Raw genomic sequence first — 13,667 nt, forward strand, 5'->3', positions numbered from 1 at the left:
TATGTTTTCTATGTATGAGTTAGGTCACGTATAATATGTTATGATTGTTCGATATGAATTTGATTTACTTTACGTTTGATCCAATCACAATGCTTATACAGGTTACATTGAGTTCAACTGGATACGTCGAATGGATACGTCGAATGTGTGTTTTCATATGGTTAATGCATCATATAACGTTTGGACTAATCCATTCAATGTTTACGATGTACCCACGCCGCAACGCGGGCGGGTCTTAATCCTAGTTACTTTCTAGTTTCAATCTGTTTTAGTAGTTTGAGGATAACACATAATCCAACTCAACTTCTATGTCCCTCTAGCTAGGGATGTTTACGATGTCGATCTTAGCAAATGTCTTAAATATATTATACAACCACTAACTACTATTTGAGAATGACATAGACAACTGGTTGGATTGTGTGGGACAACCAAACCAGCCGGTTGTTTAACGATTTGAACTAATATTTTATTTTATTTTATTTTAATTTATTGCCAAAATTATTTTTTTTGAACGGCAAATTAGGATCACTGACGGACCACTGGAGTATCATCGTGCCACCAGCAGAACCACCCGATCATATCCACCTCCACTAGGCTATAATGCCTATACACTAATTCAGAAGAAAACCCAATAAATCTGGGAAAACCCCCCTTTGTGAGAATCGAACCCAGGACCTAATGGTCCTAAAACCTTATTTTACCTCCAAGATGCCACTAGGCTATAATGCCATGGGCTATTGCCAAAATTTAGGGCTGTAAACGAACCGAACGTTCAGCGAACAGTTCAGCGGTAAGTTCGTTTATGTTCGTTCGTTTAATAAACGAACGAACATGAACAAGAAATTTCGTTCGATTAGTTAAATGAACGAACATGAACAGAGGTCTCGTTCGTTCGATTGTGTTCGTGAACGTTCGGTAAGGTGTTCGTGAACATTCGTTGATTTGCGTTCGTTTATGTTCGTATGTTTTTGTTTTAATTGAAGATCTTTGTACTTCTTATATTTTATTTGTACTTTATATATTATTAAACTTTTATTTATTTTATTACCCTAACGATTAAACTAGGAAACCCACTTTCACCTTGTTTATGCATCATTTCCATTTCATTTCTCATTATTTACATCGGCGAATACGATTGACCTCCGTTCCACAATAAGGGATTCAAGTTCGAGTGCTACTCTCTGGGCCATCTATCTTTATCCTTCGTCGCGTTCGCCAAATTTCTTTGTGTTCGTTTGTGTTCGTGAACCGTTCGCGAACACGCTCATTTCCTTAATGAGCGAACACGAACATAAAATCTCGTTCGGTAAGTGTTCATGAACCGTTCGTGAACACATTTATTTCCTTAACGAACGAACACGAACAAGGCCTTGGTCGTGTTCATTCGGTTCGTTTACAGCCCTACCAAAATCATTAGCTTGTATATAATCACGTAAACGGATCGGTTTGGCTTACACGCCTGTTTCAAGTTTCAAACAAAACCAAACCGTTAGGATTTCAAACCAGCCAACTTGCTTCGGTTTGGTTCATTTTAGCACTCTTACCTATAGCCGAAAAATCAGGTTTGAGCCGTTACATCTATCTAACACAAGTTGCGTTATACTTTATCCCATAGGTTAAAAAAAAAAAAAAAAACCAAACACATCAGCATATCAAATAATAAACATGTGGATGAAATTATCACCATGGATAAAAAGGGTAATGCATTGCAAGCTCATCAAGCAGAATTTTCATTACAAGAGAGCTTTAGTTTAACTTTAAATTCTTTTTAAAAAAAGATGCAAATAGTAATTGTGACAAGATTCTACAATGGCATCAATCTTTTGTATCTGAAAAACCATAAAAACGAACTAAATATGATGGCTCCCGTAACCCCCGTGATCACCAGCACCCATGTAAACGCTGTCGGGCTATCAAATAACGGAATCATAAAGTTCATGCCAAATATTCCCGCCACCACTCCGAAGATCGCAACAACAAATGTTGCTGTTGTCAGTATCAGCTCGAACTGTATGAGCTGGTTCCTCACGTTATCCTGCGGTTCAAATATTCACATTTAGCAAATGTAAACTATAAATTAGAGTAAAATGCCGTTTTCATCCTTGAGGTTTGGCCAGTTTTGCGAATTTCGTCCAAAGGTTTGTTTTCCCGCATCTGGATTCAAAAGGTTTGAAATCTTGCCATTTTCACCTTGGCTCGTTAACTCCATCCATTTTTCTCTGTTAAGTCAGAAGCATTTTCGTCTTTTTTGTTAACTTGAAGGGCAGTTCAGTCTTTTTAACTTTATTTACAAGCATTTAGCATAATGTACAAGACCGTATTGCCCTTTAAGTTCACAAAAAAGACGAAAATACCCCTGACTTAACGAATAAAAATCGATGGAGCCAACGAGCGGGATGAAAATGGGAAGATTTCAAACCTTTTGGATCCACAAATGCGAAAAAACAAACCTTTGGATGAAAGTCGCAAAACTGGCCAAACCTCATGGACGAAAATAGCATTTTAATCTATATAAATAAAGTTACCTATTTTGACACATTTACTCATTGAATGAGGCGGTTCGGCTCATGTTATATCCATAACAGGTTAGAAAACAACTTAAAATTTGAAGAGGGTAAAATGGTCAATTTAAATGCACATCCAAACGCCCCTTATAAAACCCTCAAGACTACAATACAACTATCCTTCGCAATCTCGCTAAAATCTGAAGAGGGTAAAATAGTCTTTTTTCATATAGAAGAGTAGAGAACCATACCAGCTGAATGTTAATAAAGTCTTCAGTGTCATCAATGTATTCCTTCAGCTGTTACAAAACAAAAGCAAGTCGTTAATAAAGTTTCAACCTAATAAATAAAACGTGACCCGATCCCATACAAAATGACCCATAATGTTCGGTTTTCAGTTATTGAAAACCGTTGGGTTTTGGTTTTTTCGGTTTTAGCAACAGTTCGGTTTTTGGAACAAAATTACATAACATTCAAAATAAATAAAAAGTATTATCCAAGATATAATAATCTTTTTTAGATGTTTACATTTAAGTTATTATGTTTAACCTTTATTAATCAATATCGTTCACATAAACCTGACTTCTAATCTATTTTTATGTTCTTCAAAGTTTTTATTAAGACATTTTCTTTTATAAGACTTTGAAAATCATTTAATTTTTATGTTAAATTTTGTTATTTCTTGTAGGCAATGGATAAATCATTTCAAAGATAAATAAACATGTTAATGTTGCCATTTTAATACTTAACATTCAAGAATAAAACTAATAATTCCTAAATCAATATATATAACAAACATTAAAAAAAATGATTTTTAGGTCATTCTGTTCGGTTCGGTCTTTTTCGGTTTTCATAAATGCAAAAGCATAACCTAACTGTAACTTTTAGTTCGTTTTTTTTTCGGTTCGGTTAAATCGGTTTTTTCGGTTTTCAGTATTTACCGATGTCAACTTATTGAGACTGCTATCAATGACGACAAAATAGGCTTCTAGAAGCATCTCAAGTTCTTCAATGTTTTCTGTAGCACTCGCAGAACTACTCATGCCATCGTGTCTACTTTTTGCAATGCTGAAAGCTTTTTCAAGTTTTCGACTATCTGGAACGGAAGAAACTGGAGAAACAGGAGCGGAAATGGATTGTTGACCGTCGTTTGACCGGTATCCCGTCATAACAGAGTGTTGTTCTGCACCGTAGAATAATGAATCCATTCGGCTCTTCTTCTCAGTTAGGTACATTTCAGCCATATCTCCATCATCATCCATTAACTGTTCTATTTCATCTCTTACCTGTGTATACAAATAATTGTCGAAATTAGATGTGACAGTTTTGACCCGTTTACTTATGAACGGGTTGTGTTGTACTGTTATGTTGTATTTATAAAAGGTCAAATGGGCCCAAAAAAAAAGTCAAAGAGACATGTCAAATAGGTCAACGCCTTGCAAGTCGCCCAAATTGTATTATTGATGCGTACAACCTCCAAAATTGTGTTATTCAAAAATCAACTTATTATAGTAACTAGTATTTTAACCCGCTGCGCGTTGCGGCGGCGTCAAAACTTAAAGTAACTCGAACTTATATTGTCAAATATTTGACCCGACTTGTTTTCATACAAATCTTACGTCAAAACGTAGACCAACTGAAAACACACATGAATAGAAGCACGAAAACGTATTATATTTGACCTGACTCATTACAGAGGAAATTTACATCGAAACGTAAACCAACTTGGATTTATAACGAAATGTACTTAAAAATAAGCACGTAAAAAAATAGTGTTTTTTTTTACGTTAAAGAATGGTACCACGCGTTGCAGCGGAGTCGAAATGCAAAGTAACTCGAATTCATACCGCCAAGTGAAAATGTATTATATTTGACCCGACTCATTTCCGAACAAAACATAGACCAACCAAAAACATACATAAAAATAAGCATGAAAACGTATTATATTTGACCCACGTACATAAAAATAAGCACGTAAAACTCGAGGGGGGGGGGGGGGTCAAAATGACATTTTATGAAGTTTTTAAAAAACTGAGGGGGTGTAAGTGACGATGCTAAACGTTGAAGGGTTGAATACTCAAAAAAAAAAACATGGGTGGATGGCATTGCGTAAATTTGCCAAAGAAAAACAATAAAAAATAGAGGTTGTGTCTTAGGCACTATTCCTAAGACATCCTCTTTTGTTATATTAATAATAATAATAATTAATAATAATTAATAATAATTAATAATAATAATGGGTAAAATGGGCCAAGTGGGTCGAACAGAGACACAATATAGCACCTTTTGAACCCTTCGAGTCAATGCAACAAGTCTGCTTTTCAGTCTACGAACACGTTCCAAGTTTAAAGTACTGATCTTTGAGGTAAGTTCATCTAGCAATGGATATGCTTCAATTTCCAATTCTGCTGCCTGATGAATTCAAACAAACAATATTATGTAAATTTAACTAAAAATCCATAAAATTGGAAACTTAATATGCCTGTATGGTATGAACAACTATTATATACTCAGCGGATTCTTTTAAACGAATAATCATGCAGCATCAATCAAACCTTCATTGATGATCTTTCACATAGCAATAACTTCTTAGTTTGATTAATTATGTTTAGCTTCCAGCACATGCTATTATCATACAACGTTCACACAAGAATAATTAGTTTGAAATAGGCAATCTTAAACTGATAGTTGAAACTTATGCAGTTAAATCGGTGATAGATCACCGACATATCGGTTATCGCTCCCCATGTAAAATATCGGTGTCAAATATCGGTACCGATATTGTCGCGATATTTGACCTATATATCACCGATGTTCCCGATATCAGTACCTTTCTTCCTAGTTCTACAATTCGTCTTTCTTCTTATTGCTGCTATTAGTGTTTTAAGTCTTAATTGTTAATTGTTAGTGTTATAAGTCTTAATAAGTTCCTACTTGCTACAATTATTAGTGTTTTGCAAGTTGCAAAAGGTTAATATGCTAATGGTAGGAAAGGATACTGAATTGTTAGTGTTAAATTGCTATATATATAAATTCTACATGATATTAAAATTACCAATATCCCACAGTGATAACCTATATCTCAAATATCGGTCCTCGACCGATATCTAACTTTTTACCGCATTAAGTGCTTAGGTTGAAAACAGCCTAAAATAAACAGATAAGCGTATAAACTTTTCTTTGAGAAACACAAACACTCGCTAATAAAGAATTATTGGTTATAAACAAACCTGTGTATCCAAAAATGTACAAGCGGCCTCAAGAGCAACTTCAAGAGCCCTAAACTCAAACGGCAAGTAATCAGGGGACGTTTTCAACTCACCCCCTTCTGACCGCCAAACCTCACCACCCCCTGCCGCCTTCAACCGCCGTTGCAACTCCACCACATACTGCAATACATAACTATCAAGAGAATTCAAAAGTAACACTTCATCAGCTGTTATAATGCACCGAATTTGCTCCAAGTTTACAACAATAGCCTTCTCTCTTCCCAATATTGTTGACGGATAAACAAATAACGGATCAAGCAGGCGAAGATCTCGTGCAGGAAGATCACAGCGACGCATTATCGTGAATTTATCAACCTCGATAATTTGGGATTCACCAGTTGCAGCGTCAACACGAATCCATGAACGAAGACCTTGACCACGTTTTTTGAGCCCTAGAACATCAACCTGCAATATCGTAACTTTTAGAGGCGATATTATTGTATTTTTTTAATTTTATCGTAAACCTTTACCCCTTGAAACGGTTGGCGGCCAGATGCAGATGGCCTATAAGATGTATCTCTAAGGTTCGTAGCTGAGGCCGGTTTTGGTGGTAGCAAGCGTTCTTTTAGGTCTGCCATAACAGAGTTCTAACTGCAGAAACATGAATGCTAGTTCGTAAATCTCAAACTACTTATTAAAATCAACTTATTTCACCCAAAATAAGCAAATAAAGCACGATTCTTCATCCACACGAGAAACAGATAAGTTGTTTAAATAAGCAATCCAAATACTTAGCAGTGTTGTATAAGTATCTAGTTATGATTATTGACATAGCAGGCAATATTGTCCCAATTTGAAATCCAAGGGTCACATCCACCTAAAACAAACTGTAATCAACAGTAAAAAATCGCCAAAAGATCTACCGATATTTGCAACAACATGGTCATCTAGTTACTCAATGTGTCATTTGCAAGCTTTAAATGCAGATAAGAGACACATCTGGTCCCTATACTAATATACTATAGTACTTTGTCTAATATTAAGAAACATTCACCAACAAAAAATCCAGAAAACATGTAAAGTAACCAACTGGGGTAGCCCAGTTGGCCACCGACACCCACCTCTTCCCAGAGGTACCGGGTTCGAGTCTTGGGAGTGGCATATGTCGCCCAGGGTAAGAACTCGGCATGGGGAAGTCACCGCGGAGCTAGCTTGGTCGGGTAGCGGCTCCCGGAGTGAGATCACTCCGGCGGTTGGGAGGACCGTGCACTAATCCCCCCCCCCCCCCCCCAAGAAAACATGTAAAGCATTTTCATACATTCAATTTTCAATAAACCTAAAGTTTCATGAAAAATCTATCTAGCCACTCAATGTATCATTTGCAAGCTTTAAATGCAGATAAGAGAAAGTGACACTTTAAGCAACATTCACCAACAAAAAATCCAAAAAAACATGTAAAACATTTTCATATTACAACAAACAATTCTTCATATATTCTACTTTAAATCAACCCAAAGTTTCATGGAAACTCAATATCGTCACTTCAATGTATGATTTGCAAGCTATAAATGCAGATAAGAGAAAATGACATTTTAAGCAAACAATCACCAACAAAAAAATCCAAAAAACCTGTAAAACATTTTCATATAATGATTCTTCATATATATTCCATATATCTAATTTTAAATCAACCCAAACTTTCATGAAAATTCTATCTAGTCACTCAATATACCGTTTGCAAGCTTTGAATGCAGATACGAGACATGACACTTTAAGCAACAATCACCAACAGAAAATCCAAAACACATGTAAAACAGTTTCATATCGCAACAAACGATTCTTCATATATTCTTATATTCAATTCTAAATCAACCTAAAATTTCATAATAATTCTATCTACCCACAGAACGTATCATTTGCAAGCTTTAAATGCAGATAAGAGAAAATGACACTTTAAGCAACAACCACAAACATAAAATCCAAAAAACATGTAAAACATATTCGGATCACAACAAACAATTCTTCATAAGTTCAGTTTCAAATTCACCTAAAATTTCATGAAAACTATATCTTCCATCATCTGATCACAATCAATCAAAATACACCAAATCAACTCCAATAGAAACCTATTAACCTAATAACAACTAATAATCAAACTAAAGACCGGAAAAACGTCACTTACTTCCTCCGATGAACAAACTAGGGTTTCAGTCAACAAAAATCGCAATCAAAACAGTTCTCAGGATCAAGCAACCTGCAAACAGAACAAACGAAGTAGCCGAATCAATAAACCGATTCAAACAAACAACAAATGAAACATATACAGGCATAAACCCTAAAACATCAAACAATCAGTACGGATAGACTTACAGATGCATGTATCGTATCAAATCAAATGTTATCTTCAATCATCTGATCTCAATCAATCAAAACACAACAAATCAACTCAGATTCAATTATTCAAACCTAATAATCAAACTAAAAACCAGAAAATGTCACTTACGTCCTCCGATGAACAAATTAGGGTTTCAGTAGTCAAAAATCGCAGATAAAACAGTTATCGATGATCAAACAGCCTGAAAACGGAACAAACGAAGTAGCAGAATCAATTGATCGAATCGGATTGATAACGAATGAAGGATATACATACATATACTAAAAAAAATACTAAAAAATCAGTACGAATGGACTTACAGATGCATGAATTGTCCAGAATTGAATGTTATCTGTCTTCTACTGGAAGCAATAATAATCAATGAGATGAGATAGAAGTTATAGAGAGGCGTGTTGCCGCCTATGAATATAAATACAGGTATAGATACATAGGTTGTGTATGTATATGTTATCTATATGTGTTGAAGAAAGGCATTGTTGTTGTTGAAAGATGAAAAGCAATTGATTTGGAACGATAACCAAACAGATTGTACCCTCCGGATTTTGCTAATGATAGGATGCGTGATTGCGTGTGCTGCTGGAGGCTGTTAAACGACGTCGTATGCACAACAACTAACTAGTCACACATGAATGAAGAGGCTATAATTATGTAAACACATACAAATAATCTAATTTTATTTTGTTTTAGCAAGTTAGTCGATATGAGATCTAAATGGGTGTAGTTTTGTAGTTGTTTAAAATTTAGAATTGAGCGTGTAAACCGAATCAGTTGTTTATACTTTATTATTTATTTATATTTGTCAAATTGGAAAATAATAATCTCATACTTCTAAAATTGGCCGATAATAATCCCAAGTCAGTTATTAGCCAATAATAATCCGACATCGTCCACTTTTTTTGTAAAATAGTCTGCCGTTAAAATAAGCTTAACGGAGTTAAGTGTTTTTCCGAATTACAAACCGATGTTTTAGGGCTTTTGATCAGAACGAGGATACGAGTCGATTGATGTAAAACTTACCTCGAAATTGTGTTCAAAACGGCTTGAATTTTGTTAATTGGAAGTTAAACACCCGAATTGAAGCACCGTTTTCGTGGGTTGAGGGCAGTATTTCGAGGTAAGTTTTACATCAGTCGACTCGTATCCTCGTTCTGATCAAAAGCCCTAAAACATCGGTTTGTAATTCGGAAAAACACTTAACTCCGTTAAGCTATTTTAACGGCAGACTATTTTACAAAAAAAATGGATGAGGTGGGATTATTATTGGCTAATAACTGATTTGGGATTATTATCGGCCAATTTCAGAAAGATAGGATTATTATTTTCCAATTTGCCTTTATGTTTATATATATATATTTTTCATTCTGTAGCAAGTCGGTCGATTTGAGATCTGAATGGGTTTGGTTTTGTAGTTTATTTTATTTTAGTAAGTCGGTCGATATGAGATCTAAATGGGTGTGATTTTGTAGTTGTTTAAAATTTAGAATTGAGCGTGTAAACGGAATCAGTTGTTTATACTTTATTATTTATCTATATTTATATATATATTTTTCATTTTGTAGTAAGTCGGTCGATTTAAGATCTGAATGGGTTTGGTTTTGTAGTTGTTTGAAATTTAGAATTGAGTGTGTAAACGGAATCGATTGTTTATACTTTATTATATATATTTTCTTCATTTTGAAATATGTAATTATGTATGTCTTATAAGCATTAAATATCATTGTCGTTTTAAGTTTTTGATACAAACTAGTTATTTAGAAAAAAAAATATTTTTTGTTTATATCGTCAAAATTGAAGTTAAACCACTAACCTCGTAAATCAGGGAGTCATTTCTCGAAACCATAGTTAATGTTTTGATTCACAATTTTCGTTAAAATCGGTTGAGCCGGATCATATGATTATACCTATGTAATTATGATTATCTATAGGTAAACTTAGTTTCGTAGTAAAAGTGTATGTTTTTGACACATATTTATGTTTTAATTTATTATAATATAATGTCAAATTTACGAGAGAACAACAAGTGTTATGATAAATTATTTTAGTTAAATCACCAATTAAAACAAATATATACGATCATCAATTACCATAAATATATTCATTTTGAGGGCTCATGCCATTTTGCAATGTTTTTCTAAAAAAGAAAATTATTAATTGTGGATCATGCCGTTCAAAAAAAAGTCGTGGATCTAAATTATTAGGGTTGATCGGATCTAAGTTATTTTCTATAGACAAGTAACAAAAAAACAAAAATGTTTTCTATAAAAGTAGCAACTATTTATTGATCCTTAACTATTTAAATACAAAGGTATATTCCGATATATAAATTTATTGTTTTACCCAATATCTTTGAGAGAAAATCAGTGTTATATGATCGAACGGGTTATTGAACAAACCGTCTTTACTGGTCGTTTTTTTAACCGGATAAATTGATGGTGGTATTGGCGACGACCTTTCAACCACTGTGTGATAATGTCAGACAATAGTTGTGGATGGTGCTAGCCCGTATGGGCCCGTTCTAAGCTATCAACATATATAAAAGTTAGTGGTCTTCACTAATTCTCTATATTTATTTTTAAATTTTAAATAGAGGTATTTAATGAACCATTAAAGAAAACAAAGATATTCATGTCAACCAATTAATGTTTTGGAGAATAAGTTACATTACATGACATTGTCATGGGCCAGATTCTTTCAACCGGACCCAACCGGTTTGACCTACTAAAAAAGTACCTGACTTTTTGATAGAGAGAGCCACAAACATCAACATCTAAATGGGCCTAGAGAATAGAGAATGGATAGTGGACACAGTGTATTGTAGAAAGCGGTTCAACATCCGCACATGTTGGTTGATGGTCTAAATCGTGCCGTGTTGATGGGTTGACGTGTTTCACAGTTATGGGTTGTCAGACCGGTACATTTATTCATGTTAAAAACATTAACACTAAGGTGCTGTTTGTTTTTGCAGACAAAAACTGTCTGCAGTCTGATTTCAGCTGATTTTATGTCTGCAACTGAAGATGTGGTCTGAAGATCTGCAAGCTGAAAATATAATACTGTTTGTTTTATAAACTGGATATCGTCTGTATAAGCTGAAAATTATTTAACTATCCATACTTATCACAGTTGATAAAAGTCATTTAACATTCAAGTTACATAAAAAAAAAAAAAAACCATAATACAACCACCACCTCCACCACCACTACACTGCCCAAACCACCAGCACCACCACTCAAACCCGTCGAAAAAAAAAAAACGAATCTGGCCAGAAAAAAGATAAGAACTTCAATATCCACTCATATCAGTTGCTACATATGATCAAAATACAACCCAAATAAATTTGCCGCTCCAAACGTGTGATCACAAAATTAAATAAAAATATCTCACCTCCACTAGTGCACACTTCCGTGTTGTTTTTTTCTAAACACAAGACACCACTCAACATAAGGATCTTTCTGTTTTGTTCTTCTTCCTCTTTCGCCCCTTAAAGTGCATACGGTCTCACCATCTTCTATGATTCAAAAATTATTTCTCTTTGACGCTAATGGGTTTCAGATTAGTAGGAAGACATGGAATTTAGAGGTGATTGTTGGGAATTTAAATACTCCGTGAATAATATCGAAGAATAAAATTGGGGAAAATTACCTGTAGATATTCAACGACTTGGGGAAAATATCTGGCCGATGGACATGTCCACCGTTGCGGCAACCGTAGCCGGTTTCATCACCGTTCCGATAAATCTGGCAGGCTGCCTGTCACTATACAAGTGTTGTTAATAATAATCCCTAAACAGGGAGAAAGAGAGAGAAGAGGAAGATGACGGTGGAGGTGGGTTGAAGGTGGAGGTGGAGGTGGGTTGAAGGTGACGGTGGAGGTGGGTTGAAGGTGGAGGTGGAGATGGTGGCGGTGCTGGGTTTTAAAGAGGGAGAGAGAGAGAGAGAGAGAGAGAGAGAGAGGAGAAAGATAATTTGGAGAGTGATACGTTTTGAAGATCTGAAGAGGTTTGTGAAGATGGTAGGTAGTGACTTTTTTTCGAAGCTGATATAAGCATTTTTCAGATCTTTTATTTAAAAAAAAACAAACAATCTTCAAGGTCTTATGTCTGCCCGTCTACAGACATATGATCTTTGCAGATGTTTTAAGCAAAAACAAACAGCCCCTAACTCGCACACACTTAAAATCATGTAACCCAAACACGACCCATTTAACTGATTTATCCAAATGTGTCAAGTTGTAAACGTGTTAATTGAGTTGGCTGGGACTAAAAAAATGAGTTAAACATGTCATTACCGGGTTAGAGGGTCGGCCTATGTAACTAAACGGATTGGTGGGTGAGGGTGTTTAATTAGAGGGGTTAAAGTTTAAAAAGGTCAACCCCGATACAATTCATTTAATTAAACAAATCAAGCTAAGCATAAACTGTTTATTAAACAGGTTAGATATAACAATCAAAGCTAATATATATTGACGGTGTTCGGGAACGCTTCTCCTTTTTTTCTTTTCCATATCCTTTTTTGAAAAGGTTGCAACCGTGTAACTTTTCCTTTTCTTCTTTTCAAACCACTAAAACTCATTCTCAAAACCCATTATCTAAACACTACAAAAATGAGCTCAAAATAAGCAAACCCAAACACCCACATTAAGTGGACACAAGTCTAAACACCATTATAAACAAAAGCACCATTTTTAATTTATAAAAGGAAAACGAACGTGAATAGTGTGCAACCACACAACAATATAAAATAAAAGTGATAGAGTGACAAAACATGAAATGATGTCATTTTAATGCAAAAGTAAACGGTAGGCAACAATGTGGGAAAGTTTTGTAACAGTCAAACATGGTTTACTCCCTCAATTTTTTCGGCTTTTGGATCGTCCTCTTTAACCTCAAAGATGACCTTTTTTGACTTGTTGACTTGATGTATGGTGCCCATTTGTCAAAGTATCAACACTAATATATGGTAGCAAGGGGGCAACATGTGGCATGGTTTAAATGTTCTTATGTGATAATATGTCCCACCGTGCCAAGATAAGTTCACCCTTGGTGAAGCATTCTCAAAAGTCTTTATGCGAGGGTATTTAAATACATGGCAAATATAGGATGAGTTGTAAAAAGGACAAATGTGCTCCTGAATTTACTCAAATGATTGGTTTTCTAATCTTACCAAAACCTAGGCCGTTGAGCAATGCCAACCCTGCATGGAAATAAAAATGGAATCAGATGTGAATTTAGTGGGTGATTATGATATAAAGTTGAAGAATTTGGAGTTGCAGATTGACTCGCAAGCCGTTTTGGTATTAAGTATACTTTTTTTTATTAGTGCAACTTTTATGTAAGACTATTAAGTATACATATAACTTTTAATTTTTTTGTTATTACATTAGAAAACATGTAGATAGAGCGAGTCTTTTAAAAAAGTTATTTACTTTTGAAGGTTTTTGAATTTTCTTGATAAAATTGTTCTTTACTTGCATATACCACTAACTCAACTAATTTAGGAGAAAGTGGGTGTAGTAGGTATGCTTCTAGCAACCTCTAAATAACTAACTCGGTTAAGAAGG

At 34.8% G+C, this 13,667-nt stretch overlaps 1 protein-coding gene and 1 long non-coding RNA gene across 2 annotated transcripts; both read right to left on the minus strand.

Moving 5' to 3' along the window:
• Nucleotides 1-1,668: 1,668 nt before the first annotated feature.
• LOC110910854 (magnesium transporter MRS2-1) lies at nucleotides 1,669-8,824 on the minus strand. Its single transcript, XM_022155437.2, has 10 exons — nucleotides 8,408-8,824; nucleotides 8,217-8,289; nucleotides 8,084-8,125; nucleotides 7,896-7,967; nucleotides 6,244-6,364; nucleotides 5,735-6,178; nucleotides 4,788-4,916; nucleotides 3,446-3,790; nucleotides 2,756-2,803; nucleotides 1,669-2,035 (listed from the first exon to the last, which is right to left on the minus strand). Exons 5-10 carry the CDS (start codon nucleotides 6,349-6,351, stop codon nucleotides 1,805-1,807), a joined length of 1,305 nt encoding a protein of 434 aa, XP_022011129.1. The 5' UTR covers nucleotides 6,352-6,364; nucleotides 7,896-7,967; nucleotides 8,084-8,125; nucleotides 8,217-8,289; nucleotides 8,408-8,824; the 3' UTR covers nucleotides 1,669-1,804.
• Nucleotides 8,825-10,730: 1,906 nt separating this feature from the next.
• LOC110902137 lies at nucleotides 10,731-12,105 on the minus strand. Its single transcript, XR_002571032.2, has 2 exons — nucleotides 11,751-12,105; nucleotides 10,731-11,646 (listed from the first exon to the last, which is right to left on the minus strand). It is a non-coding gene; the product is annotated as an uncharacterized LOC110902137 (long non-coding RNA).
• Nucleotides 12,106-13,667: the final 1,562 nt, after the last annotated feature.

Source organism: Helianthus annuus, chromosome 2 (genome assembly GCF_002127325.2).
Source record: "Helianthus annuus cultivar XRQ/B chromosome 2, HanXRQr2.0-SUNRISE, whole genome shotgun sequence".
Lineage (NCBI taxonomy): Eukaryota > Viridiplantae > Streptophyta > Magnoliopsida > Asterales > Asteraceae > Helianthus > Helianthus annuus.